Source organism: Aricia agestis, chromosome 11 (genome assembly GCF_905147365.1).
Source record: "Aricia agestis chromosome 11, ilAriAges1.1, whole genome shotgun sequence".
NCBI lineage: Eukaryota > Metazoa > Arthropoda > Insecta > Lepidoptera > Lycaenidae > Aricia > Aricia agestis.
Window position 1 is genome coordinate 3,917,494 of NC_056416.1, and position 21,584 is coordinate 3,939,077.

Sequence of the window (21,584 nt, forward strand, 5' to 3'; positions counted from 1 at the left end):
TAAGTTGTAACATGAACATTGAACAGTGAAAAAACAGACTGACAAGGCTGTCTTTAGACAGATAAGCTTGCTACACTAACTTGTTAAAATAACTTTATTTCGTATTCGTATTTTTATTTCCGGTAATCTTTGAGTTAAAATAATGCCATATCTTTAATAAAATATACGAATGAAGAGAGCACTTTAACAATTTGATTTTAGCAAAAAAAGACTGGCGCACTTGCCTTTGTTTAGTTTCTGAAAGCTAGTAAAGGGTCTATCAAATTTTTACGTCAAACAGAAAGTAAAAATTTCGTGTATCAATGAATTTTGTAGAATAAATTGCTCATCTATACTTATAAAATTACATGTCCTGACTGACTGACTGACTGATTCATCATCGCTGAGCAAAAACTGTAAAAGTTACAGTCACGAAATTTGGTGAGTAGGGTTGTTTTATTAAGTAGACACCCACTAAGGAAGGAATTCTGAAAATTTTACCCCGAAGGGGGTGAAATAAGGGTTGAAAGTTTTAATGAAAGTCCGTCATTTCTTAAGTTAGAAACATGAAAGTTTATTTTTGGACTGCTGATTAAAAATGAATGGATAGATATTTAGGCGTTTTTAGAAATTCTACCCCCAAGGGGGTGAAATTGGAGTTGAAAGTTTGAATGAAAGTCCGTCATTTCTTGAGTTAGAAACATGAAACTTTTTTTTTGTGCTACTGATTAAAAATGAATGGATACGTATTTCAGTGTTTCTGGTAATTCTACCCCCAAGGGTGAAATTGGGGTAGAAAGTTTCAATGAAAGTCCGTCATTTTTTGAGTTAGAAACTTCCTTACCCTTTGTATTGCTCCGTTTTTACCCTTTGTATAAGGAACCACAAAAACAAAAAGGAGAAAACTATCCATCTTTGTTATTATACTATGTTAACGCGGATGAAGTCGCGGGCAACAGCTAGTTTGCATATAAAATTCATGAAGGTAAATTAAACATTTTTAATTATTATAGTTGACGTTTATTAATAATAATAATTAATTACAGTTATGTAGTAATATATCTCATGTCATGAGTAATGGATAAAATATATAAGGATAGTCCTGTTGATAGGTTTATTATAATAAATAATGGTGCAGGGTAGGTATTTACTACTTATATTTTTCAATAGAATTATTATTTAATTTAAAATCATTGCTCCACATAACATAATAAACATTTCAAAGTATTAATCATTGCCCTTTATTGGGCCAACGAGAAATGGTAATAGGTTTTGGTTATAAATGATATTAGAAATAAACTACAAGTGCCAGCTCAACCAAATTCCAATCCTACGCCGCGGTAATAGAATTTAATTTCCAAAGGTAACCCTTATAACATATTCCCATCACCCCTATTTGCATTCTTCTGTTTGATCTGCTAAAACATAATCCTATGAACCCTTGTCCATTCGGGTGTGAATTTGAAATACGTCGAAGGTCCTACACAAACCACAACCCTTTGTAATGCCTTTATAGCTATCTGTGCTGTCCATGAAGCTATAAGTGCTGTCACATTGGCATTTCAGAGAAAGGGTTCCAGCTTTTTTGTGTTGTGATCAATTGATGCGTAAAATTAATATTGTTTGAAACTCGCTATACTTCAATAAACACAAATAAGCAAAAAGGTTTGCGAGATACCATCTCTATCAGTGATGGAATTTCCGTCCGCAATAATGTAACCGATTTGAAGAAAGTGGCTGCAGGAAGCGGATGGATGAGGGCTGCCCAAGATAGGGGTGGTTGGCGCTCACCCGAGACCTACGTTCAGCAGTGGACGGCAATAGCCTGATGATGATGATGAATGTAACCAATGCACAGAAACATGTTTCTTTTATTGAAATTATTTTTTTTAAAGAAAATGAGAGAGAAAGGCCAACTATTACTATAACGTAAAACAAGGCGTAACTCACGTAAGTATATCAATCAGCTCGTTATGCCAAGAACCCTTTAGATCTAACGCAAACAATTTCTTAGAAAGCAACTATAAGGACCCCTGTAAGAAAACCAGTGCATGGCAGTTTTCATGCAGCAGATACAGCAAATTGTTCGACAATCGAAAAAAAATATCGCAAATATGTGGCAGCTCTAAAATGTAACAGCGTCTCAATCCATCAGACGATAATAAACAATGACTTGTTTACATGGAACTATTAAAAGGCTTCATCAAGACGCTCTTAGAGTGCGGTTGGTGCAGTGTAACAAAACACTTTAGTTCCTTTTTCGCAAAGAAAAAGGAACTAAAGTTTTTTGTAACATTATGGTTTTGTTCTCAATGTAACAAGGGAACAATGTTTTAATTTAAACACTTTCTTAGAAGAAAGTTTTTAGAAAGGACGAAGATTTCTTTTGAATTTTATGAACAACTTAAATCTCTCTGAATTATAAACACCTTAAATAGTCTGCAGTCACGAGTTCACGACTTTCAGAATCTTTCAATGTCGTGACGGGCACAGCTTGGCTTTTATTTGGCAAGTTCTGTACAAAAGGTTTTGTATCTAAGCAAATATTATTTTTTAATAACAAAAAGCCTCTAGAATAGTTTGCTTACAGTTATCTGCTTCAATATCATCTATATTAAAAGAGGTAGTTGATAAAATACGATATAGTGGCACTGACAGGGCAGCCGGCAGGCATCGCTGAATGCCTGAACCCAATGTTCTCTTCAAGTACAGGCTTACTCTCCTTAATTTTAAGACCTTGTCGAATTTGTGCCTAGATTATGCCATGATTACACCTACCGAGTATAGTGGCGAGACAGTGCCCTCGGTCCATCACTCGGTATGTTTTATATTAACTTGCTCGGCCGAAGGCACAGTTTCACCACTACTACTCGGTAGGTGTAATCAAGGCAAAAGTTAAAGAATAACAAACAATATTTTGCATGAAATTACCACTTTTTCTTGGATGGCGGCCCTAGGTCTTAGGGGTGGGAGTAGTGAAAACAGAATCGGAGCCACTCGCCACTTCCGACGCAATTACACAACACCGCGGCCTGACCGCAGTGCAGCCGCAGCCTCGTTACCATTGTTAGACTGGAGACTTTTTTCGCAATTTATTATATTCGCTACGCTAATGATGACTTTTGACGTTCAAGGAATTATGGAATGACTAACAAGAAAACGCGTACTAAGACTGATGATTCCTAGTACTAGTACTATGATTCCTTAAGTTGATGATAATCGTCAACGACGACCATGTCATAATATTTCTTCCACGAAAGACTTTTGTCCAGCAAAAGAATATCAAAGTCCAAGGAATTGCTAAGGACAGTAACGAATCCACGCACTCCTTGAAGGCAGAAATGCAGTGCATTATTTGCCATTCACAGATATTTTAATTTAACTTTCGTACGTTTTAGATGACTCATGAGGTTAATTATTAAATATTAATAGTAAAAAATATAGTAAAAAAAAAAATTAATACATTTAAAACGCCTAAATTTATAAAATAGTATCGAAGGTGCGAAGTGCGAACGCGACGGTATGGCTCAAGGCATGCAGCCCGCGCGCGGCAGACGCGTTAAGATTTTCGTGTCCGTACACAGTTCGTCAACGCACACAAACATGAATATTTGTACTGAAAGTCCTGCGGCAGAGCCCAGCAGTGTTGCCAACTATAGGGATTTCCCACTTTTAGTAGGAAAAAAATAAATATACAGTAAGTATTTTAGGGAGTAAAAATATTTAGGGATATTCTTGGGCGTAAAATTTTTGAAGCAAAAATGTATATTTATTTCGTTTTTAGTACTATTTTTATATAAAAATGACGCCATGAGTGACGTTTTCGCCGCGACCACAACAATTTCGGTCGGCTGAAGAAGTATTTTCAGCATTTTGATCTCTTAGTGGAAAGCACCCCAAGTGATAAATTATATTTGAATTCTAGTTGGGGAGTTCTGATTGAAATTCAGTGGGTTTTCAAGTTGCTTTAGGGGGAAATTTTTTGAAGAGTTGGCATCACTGGAGGTGCGGCCGACGCGCGGTTTGGCCGGCGCCGGCGCGCGGCGCTCGGGAGTTATCGGATAATGTTCGTTGCCTATAATCCGATTAAAAATAATAGACGGAAATCTAATTAATTAATTACGTATGCACATTATGCATTCTTGTTTGGTAGGATTATACGTGGGAGAGCCATGCTTCGGCACGAAAGGGCCGGCTCGACCGGAGAAATACCACGTTCTCACAGAAAACCGGCGTGAAACAGCGCTTGCGCTGTGTTTCGCCGAGTGAGTGAGTTTACCGGAGGCCCAATCCCCTACCCTATTCCCTTCCCTACCCTCTCCTATTCCCTTCCCTTCCCTTCCCTAACCTCCCCTATTACCCTATTCCCTCTTAAAAGGCCGGCAACGCACCTGCAGCTGATGCTGCGAGTGTCCATGGGCGACGGAAGTTGCTTTCCATCAGGTGACCCGTTTGCTCGTTTGCCGCCTTATTTCATAATAAAAAAAATTTAATAAAAAAAAGATTTTCAATTGTTTACATAGCAGAAATTTTTTGTGTTTTGGGAGGCCATTCAAGGCCATTTGCTTTTTTCATGTGATTGAGCGCTGTTGTCTGTTACATATTATTATTTTTAGTTGCGCCAGTATATTTACTACATAGTTTTCTAAGAAGATTTTTTCATTTTAACATTAATTTGAAAGTTTCAATTAAGTACTACATACATTTAACAGTTTTATATTAAGAAGTGCGTTTTTTGATTTCTATAAGATATTTGAGGTGGCAGAAATCTTGCATCTACTATGTTTACATCGGAATGTTATGTTGGCTATGCTAAAAATCTATATAAAAGAAAAAGTTTTTGTGACTGTTAAAAGTAATAAGTTCACAATGTTATCAATAGATGTCAGCTGCGTTGTCGACGTAAGCTAGATCGCGCTATTAAGATTTTTTTCTGACCATATATATAGGCCGTGATAACAATCTGGAAATTAGTCTTTACAGCTTGTTGCCTGGATTCATTATGCAGTTAGTAATACCAATAAAGGTTAGATTTTGTTCAGTGACCGAGTACCGACTACACTGCTTACCCTGTGTCAGATTCCTGTGCACGCCGCTGTTCCAGGATGTTCTTTCAAGAGCCCGTCAGATAATAATAGACACAGATAGATCTAAGTATGTCATTTAAATGATTCATTCAAGCGTTGTTCAGACCCGTTATGAGTTGTGACGCATAAAAATAATTGCCATTTGCTCTAAAGGGTCCAATTTAGACGTCAAGTTGTCGCGACTCCGGACGTCGGATAAACGAATCGTACGAATGATTAATTCTGAGACGAAATTGATCTTTGATAGGGAATTTCCGAGGTTCATTACTTCTGGCTGTCAGAACTCCCGAAATATTTCATCGAAAACAAATTGTGTTGTGACAATGATGGTTCATGGTTATATGCGGCCACGACGAGGCAGACTTTCTATTGTTTTACAAAGTCCTTTATTCTTGAGCTTACTTATATGAAGATATCTAAATCTAGGTTTACTTTATAGACCAAAGAGAAAGATGGCGACGCCGTTCAAGGTTCATCATAAAGCCTAGTTTAGGCCAACATAAATTGCAAGTAAATACGAATAACTTCAAACTATCTTTGGATCTCATGATATCGATTTACAATAAACACGCTATGAAAGTCGACCCCACATTTTCACGTCAAAATTAAGAGCAATAACCGTCACACCCAAACGGCAAACAAAGAACCCTTTTCGAGCGGGGCAAATGAAAAACCCTTAGTGTGTGACAACAGAAATCTGTCGTGAAACATGAAAGCCTCGCCCGGAGCGGTGCGATCCATTAGAGACACTTAACTGTAACTTGAGGGCTCCTTGGGAGTCGTATGGACCATTTTACGCAGACTTGGCGCACGCATATTTCGAGGGAAGCTGTAATTAAAAGTTTTTCTCGTGGCTCTACTTAAATCTTAATTCGTATGTTGTAACACACGTGAAATCTGTATTAATAGAGAACTATTTGAAATGAAATTTAACTACCGTTTGCACTTTGTAATAATAATTACAAAGTGCAAAGAAAAGTAATAAACGAAAAATTTCAGAGAAGATTCTCCCGAATTTTTCTGGCTATGAAGGTGGTAAAGTCCTTATCGAGCAACATCTGTTTTAGATATATATTCTGCTTTAAAAGTTATCGAACTAATAAACTAATATTTTGATACTTCCTTCATAAATTCTAGCGCGTCATATCATACCGTCACACCGAGAAATAACTCATCTTTCTTATCAACTACACTGCTATTTTTAGTAATGAGGTAATAACTTAGTCATTTGCTTATAGAATACATTGATAACACTAACATATTAAATATTAATAACATACAGTCGAAGAAAAGTTTTACTTTCTTTTCTAGAATAACACAAATATTAACACGTATGTATGCCCAGTTAATGCGGTTTTCGACCGGGTTTTATTTAATCAAACAGCCTTGTTTATTGGTAATTTTTTTGATGTTAGCCAATTAAAAACGATAGTGAATAGATAAACTTCAGCCAAAAAAACCTTAAACCGGTCAAGAAATAAGCAAATGCTTGAATTGAAGATACAACTTTGCTATACAATGCACTCGCAAGAGCAGAATCAAGTTGTTTGGACCAATGAAAAGTATATAAAAATCTAGTAACTTGACTGAAAAGAGGTTGAAAATTGTAATACACTTATAACTTATTGTGTTTGTATACTCTTTGAGAAGTCTGCACTCAATAGGTTTTTCAAATTGGCGGCCGTAAGCAACGTCTGCTCTCAATCTTTTATGCGATGTAAAAGGAAATTTTCCGCCATTGTGAAGGTCTGAGAACGTTAGGATTCGCTTAAAGTTTTCGACGTCTTTCGTGTGATCTCAGGAATTTTCAATCAAATATTTTTCGGAAAGTACGCATAGAACTTTAAGGTCGCACTCCGAGATTTATAAACTTTCATTGAATTAAAGAGATTTGCAGAAAATATAGTATAGAGTAATTGTCAAAATCTTTATTTAAGTTCATCGAAATTAATTCGAAAGTTCGTTTTGCTCAAAATCTCAGGTTATTTCTCCCGATTTAACCCCCTTCTCTAACCCCATTGGTGTTGTAACGTTACTTGTTATCTAGATTAGACGTGTCAGGTTGACAGCGCATAAAATAGGCTTTGCTGGAATCCCGTTGTCGCCGCATCGACTGTCGTAATCCGAGTTCAACACACTACCTACATTTTATTTTCTAGTCGTGCTATCTGGAGCACTATTGAACAATCTGGAAACGGTTTTCATTGTTCAAACCGCTTAAGTTAAACTGGAAAGATATAGTAGAAACACCTATAAGACAATATAGATTTTAAGGTAACTTACGCTTTTTAAATTTAAATCCATCCATCCGCAATCCTATCCATCATTAAACTTCTTTTTGTAACCTGCATTATGACGACTACAGTTCATCTTCGGCCAGAAACTCTAAGCTCTCTATCTCTTGGGTGAGGACTGAGGTCCCACGCAATAGTTCGTACCTGCTATGGGTTACCGGCGATACTTGCTTAGGACACTGGCTAGACTAGGTATAAGATATGAAGAATAGACGAAGTCCTATCGCCGTCCAAGTCCACCACCGCGATCTCGGGCCGAGCCTTCACATTAGTACTGTGCACTTACTTGGGTCATTGGCGAGGGTCTTGTACACGGTGAGCGCGACGACGTCCTCGCTGACGAAGTCCCACAGCCCGTCGCACCCCACCACGACGAAGTCCTCGTCGCCGTCCAAGTCCACCACCGCGATCTCGGGCTGCGCCGTCACGTAGGGTTTGTATTGTGCGTCACCTGTGAGAGAAGATGTTCAATAAGCATCATGTGTAACAAGAATTTTAAAAATTCAATGAGGCGCTATCAAAATTTCTGAGAAATGAAATCACGGATAAAAAACTCTAACTAGATAAACACTGTATTTTCCAGTAGCGGTAGCACGGCGACCAGCGGAAATGCGAAAGTATGGACAAACTGTGGAAATAAACCTAAGGTGCCGTTCCGATCTTTTTTCGTTCCGAAAAATTCAATTAAAATGCCACTTTATGACACACTATAGTATATGTCATAATGTAGGATATTATTTGAATTTTTAGTACTATAGTCTGTCTTAAAGTGGCTTTTTAATTGAATTATTCGGAACTAAAAAAGATCGGAACGGCACCTTAAGTTTATCTCCACAGTTTGTGACTATAGTATGTCATAAAGTGGCATTTTAATTGAATTTTTCGGAACGAAAAAAGATCGGAACGGCACCTTAGGTTTATTTCCACAGTTTGTCCATACTTTCGCATTTCCGCTGGTCGCCGTGCTAGCACTACAGAAGTGAGCAAGTTGATGATGATGCTATTGTTAAGATCACTCTCGATCCTGTTAGCTTTACAATAAAAACAATCTGAATGGAAATTCGAAATCGGCCTATCCGTTTGGATGCTATGATGCCACGGACAGACACACATAGACAAATACGTGAAACTTATAATTTAGACATTTTCTGATCAAAATGACTAACAATTTTCAGATAAAAGGCAGTATTTGCAGACTCTATCTTTAAATAAATAATTTATACCATGGCAATACAAGAATCGATTGCAAAAAGCAAACAACTAGGCCTGACGCCTGTAAATTGAGTTGTCCGGTCGTCGCCACGGGTGGCAATACATCACAATTCCGAACGTCATCCTACGTCGAACGGTGTGCAATTTTACGATCGGACTTACTGTTACTGTTGTGGCGCGTGTCCACTGTTTACTGTCCATTTTGTGAGAGTTTAACAAAGATGGTTTGGCTTGTGGGCAACATTGTCAAATAGCTTTGTCCACACTGTGCCTTTTTCTGTTAGTCGAGGGCATGCGTTATAGCGCAGTCAACAGCGAACGTGAGGCAAGCCCGCGACGCATCTGACCGTATCCAAAACTTCAAAAATGACAACATTGGCGTTGCGTTCCTTGACGCATTCAATTATTGAATGCGCCAATATAATAGTTGATGATGAAAATTGAAGATGAAAGTGCACAATGTGGACATAGCTAATGGGCGTGGATATGACACAGCTCTAGCGACGAAGGCAAACCGACATCATATTTTGATGTCGGTTTGCGTGTCGTGTTCTGATTGGTTATAAGAACGCAAAACATACCTAAGTCTTCAGACGTTTGCTTGACGTATAGAAGAATATTTGCTGTTTGATAAAACATGGATCAAAACCGCAAAATAATGTACCAGCAGCTAAATACTTTGACAGCAGCGGGCGCTCGCGCTTGTATTTGGACTTTAGCGTTAGGTCAGCGAAATGTGAATTGCCATCCAGTATAAAAACTAAAAAGCTATAGTACGTATAACCTGTGGACCACAATATCAGGAACAGTAAGCAAAGATTCTAAACCGCTATTAAAACATTATGTGGGGAGGATATTATCTGGTGTAAGGATTACAAGTTTATTAGCGGGGGGACCCGGGATGGGCCGTACGGGATGAATCGATATACGGGCCCAAGAAAATGTCAACACTACGAAGTACGCTCCCATTGTTACTCCTGTGCCTTGTTCAGACGTAGTGATGTGCTGAGACGTATCGACTATTATCGATACTATTTAGTATTACCCAAATATTCTACCGATATTAGTTATACTCGCGACAGAACGGACACAGAATATTTTGTATTCAATCTAAGGGAGTTAGTAGCTTTTAAATATATCTGACATATTTTTTAAAAGGTATTGAAATGAAGTTACTATGAGAAGTTAGTCAGAAAATGAAACAAAACTAAAGCTTTTCAAACAAGTTTACTAAGCTAGCGTGTATTGTTTAGATGTACTTACTAAGTAGATACATAATATTTGGATTAATTACTTTAACAGCCTTAACCCACATAAATGTGGTAACGACAAAACCTGTTAATTCGTCAAAAAGCTGGCCATAAAATCTGTGACTTACTATCGCATAGTTTTGAAGGTTTAATTAATTTTAATATTTCGTGACTCTGTTAACGAGCAATAATATTTTGTAACAAACATTAAAGAGCACGCGAATTTCAACTACTTACTCGGAATGGTGACTAATCTTTTTATTGACTTTATTGCATTGTGTCAGAAAAACAGTAATCATTAATTAAATTGGAATTATGAAAATGTAATCGATTAGATTATGAATTTTTATGAGTTAGAAATTGGAATAGACTTTTTATGAGTAATAAAAAATCTATTCCAACTATAATAATATTTGCAACACTATTAGTCCATTACACATAGACGTTAATATCGACTAAACATAACTTTTAACTATACATTCAGCCCCGGTAATTCTACCCCTGGCTAATTCGGCAACCCTTGTAATGCGACATGCATATATCACTGATAAATGATAATGCATAATTAAATTACTGTAATTGTCACAAAAAAACTGTAGTTTTCTTTTTGCTTTGCTTTAAGCTTTTGACCATCGAAAATATCGATACGATTTCTATCCTCATTTAGCTTTTGACTACAACTATACAAGTATCGATATCAAAGCGTCACATCACTAAAGTGCAGGGAGGATCGATATGTCGTGCAGGCCGGTGAGGGCCCGCACGGAGGGTCGCGCTCGGCACGCCGGCGCCCGACGCGCGCATTGGAAATTAAAACCGATGTCTGTTACCCCTGTCCGAACGTCTTGGATAAATAAGTACTCAACAAACTTTTACTGCTGTGCCTTATTTTGTTACAACTTATAACTTTTTAAGAAACACTACTTTACTAACTTTATTTACACCTCCAGAGCAGTTTTATTGAATTTATCTCTATTTTCATTATTCATTACTAAACATTAAATTAAATTATAAATTGATTCTCAAATCTCAGCAAAGCTTTTATAGGCGCCGCTAACCAAAGAAAAAATCCTCAATGTACGATTTCTCCCGTATCCCATTTAAAATTATCGATATCGACATACAGTACCCCCTCACTACAGCTACGCAGCAGTAATAAAGCAGACGATTAAACAGCCTCCGCCCGCGTCATCGCTCATCCCGCAATTTGTCTGCATTGTGATCTACCGCACTTCTGTATGCCGATTCTTGTCTTATCTTTATAGCATAAGCCCTAACTTAATTAACAAGAGATGTTTGTGGCTTTATTTACGTCTAAAGAATGTTTATGTATGAGAGAAAAAGGAATAAGGGATACTAATAATTAAAAACACATACATAATTACAAGTTTTAATTTCTAGTGTTCCATGCATCAGTCTAATTTTATTGATTGAGCGATAAGCAATTATCATCAAGTTACTAGATGACGCCCGAAACTAGTCCATTGCGCCAAAATTTCTTTATCGCGAGGAAACTTTACATTTAACCGGGATAAAAAGTATCCTATGTCCTATCTAGGGACTCACAGTATATCCATTGTCCATACTCCATACCCAGCAAAATCAGTTTAGCGAATGAAGAGCAGACAGACACACTTTCGCATTTATTATATTACTATGGATTAAAACATTTGCATGCATGCATTCTAACTTTTTTTTTTATAAAATAAGGGGGCAAACGAGCAAACGGGTCACCTGATGGAAAGCAACTTCCGTCGCCCATGGACACTCGCAGCATCAGAAGAGCTGCAGGTGCGTTGCCGGCCTTTTAAGAAGGAATAGGTTAATAGGTAAGGGGAGGGTAGGGATGGGAAGGGAAGGGAATAGTGGAGGGTAGGGAAGGGAATAGGGTAGGGGATTGGGCCTCCGGTAAACTCACTCACTCGGCGAAACACAGCGCAAGCGCTGTTTCACGCCGGTTTTCTGTGAGGACGTGGTATTTTTCCGGTCGAGCCGGCCCATTCGTGCCGAAGCATGGCTCTCCCACGTCAATATACTTATATAATAACTTGGTTGGTTTGTTTTACCGGAGTAATAATTTTATTTTACTAATAATTTTATTTTACTGATTGAGCAAATAGCAATTATAAAGATATTTGCTTGCGCAGAGAATATTACAAAAGCTGTGTGGTGCACTATTGTAATGATTTAATTTTTCATTTGAATTGCATTGTATAATAACTATATTACGACTGATAATAATCAAATTGTTACAAAAATTGTAACAAGTTAGGTATTAATATATTGAAAGTTCAGAAAATCTGCATTTAGATGGAATAGCCTACTGGAACTGGGATAACGCCTTTTTGCTGTCGCTGTTTGCGTGATATTTAGAAATACTTAGGGCCTGTTTCACCACTTTCTGATAAAATGTCAAATACGCTATTCACAACTTTTTTGACAGATTCTCCATACTTGATCTGTCTAGTTAATTGGTGGATAGCCTATTCGTCACTTATCAGGAATAGTTAGAAAAACGCTTGTGTCCCATTTAGAAATAACAACAGCTGCTGAACATACATGCCTACTAACATTCGTAATCCGTATTAACCTTTTAATCCCCAAGCGGCCGGATCCGGCCGCCACAGATTATACTGCAGCCATTAAACCCCACTTACCTGACATTACCTCTAAGATTATACTCAAGATCATGCAGAATCCTAAATTCTGCTAAATATTCTCAATTTCCATGTAATCTCGGTATGATAAAATAACAAAAAGGTATATTAAAAAATAGTAAACTAAAGTCAAACGAGTTCTGATTGGTCAAAACTCCAATATAATCTGCCATTTGACGTATATTTAAGAACACGGTTTTGCTGATAAATAAGGGTGATTTTGTATCATGCTGCATGATACAAAAACCTATGCGGCATAGCATGCATGAATATTTCCAAAGAAATCGTATACGAAATCTCTGACAGCTGCTGTCAAATTCATGTGACATTGCTGTTGCAAAAAAACAAAGTCACCTTGCCGCCGCTGCATCCATACTGCATTATTGTTGGATTTTGTTTTTAATTCATGTACTGATTATGAAAGCCTCCTTACTGCAGAAGAGACTCAGAATATGTTGACTCATCCATATAATAAAATCCTACATGCAGAATAGATAGATTTCAGTAGAGGGTTTTTGAAGTTGTTAACATGTATCAGATGCAGTGAGACTCAAAATTAAGTTTTTTTTTTTGTATATGTTGTAACAACGTACAACCTCTGATACAACTCAGAAGTTGAAGAAGACAAGTTAAACAATGGCTTGCATAACTCTATTGAAAACTATATATCCTACAGCTAGGACTTTATTTTACGGATGAATTATAGTTTGTGCGTTTTATGATGACTAGCTATTTGACCGAGCGTCGCTCGGTATTCGATAAAACACGAATAAAATGACATTTTCTAAAGATGATTCCTAGCTAGATCGATTTATCGCCCCCGAAACCCCCTATATACTAAATTTCATGAAAATCGTTGGAGCCGATTCCGAGATTCCAATTATACATATATATACATATATACAAGAATTGCTCGTTTAAAGATATAAGATAATATGCGTGACACATTATAATTGACAATAGTAGGCAAGTTACCTAACAAAAATTAATCGATAATTTAAAAATATCGAATCACTTCGTAAAGGAATTGCTATCGAAATTATCGATTTCGTACTGACATTTCAGTGGTGCCGGCGATTTAAGATGGCCGTCCTTTTTTATCGATTTGATTTCGATTCAACAGTGTCAATCTCTATTGACATAGGTTCCGTTTCATGCATCTGACATTTTTCAAATGTTTTCGTAACAATAATTTTATACTTCTACTTCACAGTTAATAATATAATTTTATATTAATAAGTTAGCACATAGCAACTTTTCATTTTTATTCATAGGAAATATTTGTTTTTGTACATGGAATATAATTTTTTACATTTTTTTTTGTTTTCTTGTAAAAAAAAATCCGTAGCAAGGAATAAGAGAACTGTCACCCATATCATCATAAAACGCAGAAACTATACGTAAGCGAAACTCACCGATAGCTCTGGAGACGGCCAGCTGTCCGTTGACCCGCCACGTGCCCCAGTACATCACTTTACCGCCTGACGCCTCTATCCGCTTTTTTTCGTCCTGCACGACAAATATGACGTTACGGTAAAATAAAGATATAGTTCTTGCTATCTACGAGTGCGCGTAGACTTTATTTGTAGTAGACATTTTCGTTAGTGTGCGTACCTGACGGAGCAGTCAGTAGCAAACGAGCCATGTACGCGTGTATAGATATGGTCACTCACACAACTAAGGGCGCCGCGCACTCGTAGATTGCAAGAACTATAATAGTTATATGATATTATTATTTAACCTTCGTTTTCCACAGAAAATATGCGCAACGATAGTACGAATCCCAAATATAAAATTGATGATATTTTACTTGACATATTGTGCTGCATATGCACTATAGTTCCTTTATGTCGTTCTTTTATACAAAGAAAGATATCAACTAGCGTCAGAAATCCGAAACTATAAATTTGATTATTTACTAGAAAAATCTGATACTTGAAGTTCCGGTACGGTCCTTCAAAGAGGTAAACGATATCGTTAGTCCGCATGCACATTCATGTGGCATACCATTTTTTTTTAAATGAAATAAGGGGGCAAACGAGCAAACGGGTCACCTGATGGAAAGCAACTTCCGTCGCCCATGGACACTCGCAGCATCAGAAGAGCTGCAGGTGCGTTGCCGGCCTTTTAAGAGGGAATAGGGTAATAGGGGAGGGTAGGGATTTGAAGGGAAGGGAATAGGGGTGGGTAGGGAAGGTAATAGGGTAGGGGATTGGGCCTCCGGTAAACTCACTCACTCAGCGAAACACAGCGCAAGCGCTGTTTCACGCCGGTTTTCTGTGAGAACGTGGTATTTCTCCGGTCGAGCCGGCCCATTCGTGCCGAAGCATGGCTCTCCCACGTTACGATAAAATATGAACTAAAATCATCGCTTAGTCACCGCTACGACCACGAACTCAACTCGTAACGTAACTCAACAGAACATTGTGGCCTCGCTCCTAAAAATGTGGTCGCACTAAAAAAAGATTCGTTAAACCTGATATAATATGATAGCTACAAGTTACAACGCAGTATTACATCGCATACAAGAGATATAGCACATTGGAAAAGTCACTTAACGGACAAACTACGTTGCGAAAATATTGTCATTGAACGGCGAACTGGTGTCGCCAACGCGAAACTTGAAATTGATTATTTACCAGCCTAAAAGCCGAGCTTTGTGAGGGCTGGCGTCGTCACACCTTGACTGACTGGTGATAACATATCTACATATAAATAAAACTAACTAAAGCACAAGTCTGGGGGCACGGTAGTGCCCCCGCCAAGTCGAGCCAAGCGAAGCGCAAGGGCACTACCTGCCTTTTCTGGAAAGTTCAGGTTGTGGTATACACTCGCTTCGCTTCGCTCGCCCTTATTATTATCTTGACAAGTGCTGCCACCTATTATTATAGTTCCTTCTAGTCCCTATAGGCGGCAATCTCTTGCCATGTTATCACCGCGTACCGGGCGGTCGGGTTTGTGGGCGTGCACGATCTGCATGAGGCGCATGCGCTTAGCGAGCAGCGCCAGCGAGTCGCCCGCCCACGCCGCCACCAGCCGCCGCGCGCGCACGCACACCACCACCGCCGTGCTGCCGCCGCCCGCGCGCTGCAACATTTTATTTAACATTAGTATCACATACTATATATAACGGTTCTTAGAGGATAATATATTTTAAAAGTGGCTTGTTTAAGAACGTTATCTAAAATTATTCTGTGTCAAACTATATTATGCATATTGCATAGTAATGATGTTATGCAAAATACATCAAAAATTATAAAGTTTGCCTCTTATAGTCTGCTTATGAAAAATATGTTTTAAAGTCCTGTACACAAAAAAGAATATTAAAAAAAATGGTCAATGAGTCAAAAAATGATGTGATTCAGAAATATTACAAGAAATACACTAAAGTACTCCAACGAAGTATAAAAACATCAAAAAAACTAAACTATATAAAACAAATGGAAAAATCCGACAATAAAACGAAAACAATGTGGCGTATTATAAACCAAAAAACTGGTAAAACTAAAACAAAAACAAACATACATAAAAATATAGCACTCAAAATCAAAGATGTAACTATAGACTGCCCATTAAATATTGCAAACACTTTTAATGATTATTTCGCAACAGTCGGGTTAAACAAGAACAACAAAAATATTGCGGAAGGCCGACCAGTAGTTGACTCTCCGATGTGTTCAATGTACTTGAATCCTGTAAATCACAAAGAAGTTACAAACATAATTCGCTCTATTAAGAACAAAAATAGTTGCGGTGTGGATGACATACCTCCCATCCTGCTGAAACACTGTGCTGAAAATCTCTCGATACCATTAACTTACCTTATTAACCAAAGCTTCCTAGAAGCTAAATTCCCCGATCCATTAAAAATATCTTTAATAAAACCCATCCATAAAAAAGGCGACACCCACACTCCAAGTAACTACAGACCTATAGCAATTTTACCGACCTTCTCAAAAATCTTTGAAAAAGCTATGTGCAATAGATTATATAAATTCTTAGAGAAAAATAACATATTGGATGACAGTCAAAATGGTTTCAGGAAAGCTAGGTCCACGACTTTAGCTGTATATAAATATGTACAAATGGCACTCCAACATGTTAATGACCAAAAACATGTCATAGGTGTCCTATTGGACATGACAAAAGCTTACGATAAAGTCCAATATGATATTCTCCTTAAAAAATTACAAGGCTCTGGAATAAGGGGACCGGCATACTCCTGGTTTAAATCATACCTCGAAAATAGAGTTCAAATAGTACAAATAGAGCATTACAACGATAAAACTAACGAAATCACAATAAGAAGATCGCGAAAACAGAAAATAAAATGTTCCATCCCACAGGGCAGTGTGCTAGGATGCATATTATTTCTACTATATATAAATGACCTACCTAAAATTTTGAACAGAAAGATAGCTTTACCAATTTTATTTGCAGACGACATATCCATACTTATGACATACGAAAATAATAGTAAATTGAGAACTATACTTCAAGATACGCTAAAAAAAATTAATGATTGGCTTCAGGATCACAACTTAGAAATAAACTATAGCAAAACTAAAACTATTCAATTTAGATCATACAAAAAACCCCCTCTCAATATAAATACCACCTTCCAAAATACAAACCTAGAAACAGTAGAAACATTTAATTTACTCGGAATAAACATTGATACACACATAAACTGGAAATCTCACATAGAAAAAACTAAAATAAAACTATCAAAATTTACCTACGCACTATATCATCTAAAACACAGTACGGATACAAAAACAGCTCTTTCAGCATATTATGCATACGCATATTCTTGGTTGAGATACGGAGTTATTTTGTGGGGCAATAGTGTCAATAGCAACGAACTATTTATATTACAAAAAAAATGCATCCGAATAATAGCCCAAATAAAAAAACGAGACAGTTGCAGACCATATTTTATAAAATATAACCTTCTAACACTCCCTTCAATATACATCCAGGATATTTGTTTATTTGTTTTTAAAAATAAAGATCATTTCACAAAAATAGAAGAGACTCACAACATCAATACTAGACACAAAAACAAATTACACCTACCCTACTCTAGAATAAAAATGCTTAACGAAAGTCCCTATTATATGTCCGTCAAAATTTACAATAAATTACCAGATTTCCTAACAAAAGAAAATAAATTACCCTCGTTTAAAAGAAAACTAAACACATATCTAATAAAACACTGCTTCTACTCATTAGAAGAATATTTTAGTATCGATTTGAGTATTTAAAGTTAAGTTCATAAAATATATTAAGTAGGTATTATTAATATTTTATGATAATATAATACCGCTGTAATAATACTAATGTACAAGATAATTTAGTTTAATAATTTAGAATACCATAAAAATAAGAATATACTTGAATAATAATTATTAAAATTATAATTTTGTAATTGTTTTGCAAACGCCCGAACAAGGCATAAGTTGTATATTTCGTCAATGTATGTTGATTTATATATGTACTTGGTTGCAAATAAAAATTTGAAAATTTGAAATTTGAAAAAATCAGCGTGGCGAGCACGTACCCGCGCCCGCTGTATACGCCGCGTCAGGGGGCGTGGCGAGTACGTACCCGCGCCCGCTGTACACGCCGCGTCAGGGGCCGTGGCGAGTACGTACCCGCGCCCGCTGTACACGCCGCGTCAGGGGCCGTGGCGAGTACGTACCCGCGCCCGCAGTACACGCCGCGTCAGGGGGCGTGGCGAGTACGTACCCGCGCCCGCTGTACACGCCGCGTCGAGGGGGGCGAGTTGTGTACGTACTCGCCCTGCGACAGAGGGCGGGGGGGACGTACCTTCTGGTTGGTCTTGCGCACGAAGTCGGTGTCGGTGCGCAGGAAGGCGTGGTGCAGCGCGCGAGGCAGATCGGCGGCGAAGTGCGCGCTCTCCGCAAGGTACTGGTGCAGGTGCGCCGCGCAGTACGTCGCCGCCGCCGCGCCGGCGTGACCGTCGTACACGCCGTAGAAACTCGTTGGGGTCGTCGTCTGGAATTGCATAGGAAAACATCATGTTAATAGGCTAAGCTAAGGAACCAACTGACGACTAGACTTCGGTTCGATAAACTTAATGGGAGGAGACTGCAGGCCTAAGCTTATATTTTACTTAATAATGCTCATAAAAAGCGTGAAAAAAATTTAGACATAATTTAAAATAAAACAACGCACACTTCCACAAGTTTTGTATAAAAATATGAGAAACCATTAACTAATAGTTTTTTTACACAATATGTAAGCGCCATCTGTTGTCAGTGCATTAGACTATAGCTTTTAAGTTTTTTTTTTTCAAGATATAATGCAACTATCTTTATTTAAAAAATTTAGACCGAAAACAGCATTTAATATTTTAAGCTATCTACATTCCCAAATTCACGATAGCTTAATTAAATTGCGGCTTACGAGGGCTGCTATTTATGTATCCGGAATTAAAAAAAGAAACAAACATATATCATTTAATATGGTTTTATTGCTTTTCAAAATATTCGCCGCGATGATCGACACACTTTTGCATACGCTGGAACCAATTTTCATAGCACTTTTTCCATTCTGATTGAGGTATCTCCAAAACGTGCATTTTGAACGCATCAACAGCCTCTTCGCGGCTCGAAAAACGTTGACCACGTAATTTGTTCTTCGCGTATGGAAATAAAAAGAAATCGTTAGGTGCCAAATCAGGGCTGTACGGCGGATGACCAGTCAATTCGATCTTTTGACCCTCCAAAAACTGAGTTGTTTCAGCTGAGGTGTGACAGCTAGCATTGTCGTGATGTAATATGATTCTGCGTTGTCGGTTGTCCTTTCTTATTTCTTCAAAGACTTCTGGTAAACAAATGGTCGTATACCATTCAGAATTAACCGTTTTACGATTCTCTAATGGCACTGTAGCCACATGTCCATTAATTCCAAAAAAACAGGCGACCATTTGCTTCAAAGTACTTTTTGCACGAGTAACTTTTGTTGGTTTCGGCTCATCTTGGAACACCCACACCGTTGACTGTTGTTTAGTTTCGGGGTCATATGCATAGATCCAAGATTCATCACCTGTGTAGATATTATAAACGGCTTTTGACGTACCACGGTTGTATTTTTTTATCATTTTTTTGCACCAATCGACACGAGCCCGTTTTTGATCGATTGTCAAGTTGTGCGGAATACAACACGAACATATTTTTTTTACAGCCAAATGTTCGTGTAATATCTTATGTATGCTCGTCATACTTATGCCTAAGGACGTCTCTATCTCGCGATATGTAACATGACGATCACGCATTATTAGTTCCCGCACAGCATCTATATTTTGTGGGACAACAGCTGTTTTTGGGCGACCTTCTTTATTTTCATCCGTGAGCATAGACCGCCCACGATTAAACTCACTGTACCAGTGATAAACAGTGGTTTTTGATGGTGCTTCATCTCCAAAAGTTGCGGTGAGTTGAATAAAGCACTGTTGTTGATTTAGCCCACGCCGAAAATCGTAGTAAATCATTGCACGAAAATGTTCACGCGTTAAATCCATGGCAAATGAAGACACGCAATTTTCAAAATGACGCCACAATGGAAAAATAATTGACAGTCACATGAAACAAAATGTATTCTTCAACCAAAGAGTTCTATTTTCAAATGTTGTAATTACTTTTTAAATATTGTTCTTGTAAGTGGCCAGTTCCGGATACATAAATAGCAGCCCTCGTATTATACTCCCCTGTATCGTGTAATATATATGCCGGGCACATAATAGACAAAGGTATTAGAGTGCAGCGGGGGAATTATTACGACTAGGCATCCTGCACGTGAGCCCTAATGCACTTCCTAGGTCGTAAATTCACGATAGCGATGTGCTCGTATACTGTGTAGCGCCTGGGGCACTACTTTGTTTCTGTTTTATTGAGTGGCGCACCTTTTGTCTGTATAATGTTGACATTATATTCCGTTTTCTTTTTGTACTGTAATATTTTTGTTCATATGGCATATCAGCTTGTACTCGCAGTACTGCACTATTTTAAAATAAAAGTGGCGTTAATTATCCAGACCCAAAACCACAGATATGCAAAATTTTATCAAACTCCGTTTGGCTGTTAGAGGACACGATTCGAAATGAAAGTATTTACGATCTAAGTTCTTTAGGATGGTCATAGACGGAGCGCTTCTTTCAATCGAAACCGACTGCAAAATGCGGTCGCCGCACGGCGATCTGCAGTTTTCATACTAAATTCATATCCGCTCGAGCAGTTCTTAGTGTCTAAACACACTAGGCTGAATTACGCCGGCGTAATTTCCGCCGCAAATGTCAAACGCATACAAAACGCGACGTAATAGTGTGTCACCCCTCGTATTCGGCCCGTATTTTGTATGCAATTTAAACGCGGCGTAAACGCGGCGGAATTTACGCCGGCGTAATTCAGCCTAATGTGTTTAGACCCTTAAACGGTCGGTGTAAATTTCAACGCGACTGCTCTAAAGCAACTTGCGGTCCGTCTATGGCCAGTCTAAGACTCTATTCTCTATTCTCACCTCAATTCCAAACAGCGCCTCCAGATTGCCGATCTCGAAGTGTCTGTCCTCCATCGCTCGTCTGGAGTTCTTGGTGACGGAGGCGGACGTGGGGAACCCCCGCAGCTCGGGCGGCGGGGGCGGGGGCAGAGTGTCCAGGCGCGAGTTGTCCAGGTACCGGAGACATATGTCGTTGACGCGCGCTGTGACCGCCTGCATGAGCCGGAGGGCGATGTATTCTGGAAGTGATGGTAAATGCTTATTAGTTATTACAGTGAAAAGAGGAGTAAGAAGTTAAGGTAGAGAAAACTGTAGTCCATCGTGGATTGAAACAAAGAAAACTACGTTCTGAAAAGAACACCAGCCGTCCTTAAGAGGAGTCCACACCGCCCTTTTTTCCATACAAACGTTGTCCCCTGTTTCCTCCCTGGACAATGCTAGTAGAGTTATAATTTTTTTCCTGAATATCTACGGCCACTAATACGATGTCCCTATGTTTTCTTTTTTTCATAATTTAATTATTAAATAAGATATGAACGTTCAAAAACCCAAAAAATGGCCAGATTTTCCGCTGTGTTCAAA

At 38.2% G+C, this 21,584-nt stretch overlaps 1 protein-coding gene across 3 annotated transcripts in view; it reads right to left on the reverse strand.

Moving 5' to 3' along the window:
- The window catches only part of LOC121732113 (SH3 domain-containing protein C23A1.17-like), a 114,067-nt gene that overhangs the window by 77,928 nt on the left and 14,555 nt on the right, over positions 1-21,584 (reverse strand). For all 3 annotated transcript variants that reach the window (XM_042121909.1, XM_042121908.1, XM_042121907.1), the window contains exons 3-7: positions 21,024-21,241; positions 18,312-18,500; positions 15,423-15,566; positions 13,895-13,988; positions 7,647-7,811 (exon numbers count right to left, since the gene is read on the reverse strand). In XM_042121909.1, coding sequence (XP_041977843.1) covers positions 7,647-7,811; positions 13,895-13,988; positions 15,423-15,566; positions 18,312-18,500; positions 21,024-21,241 — 810 coding nt within the window. The remainder of the gene's footprint in view (positions 1-7,646; positions 7,812-13,894; positions 13,989-15,422; positions 15,567-18,311; positions 18,501-21,023; positions 21,242-21,584) is intronic.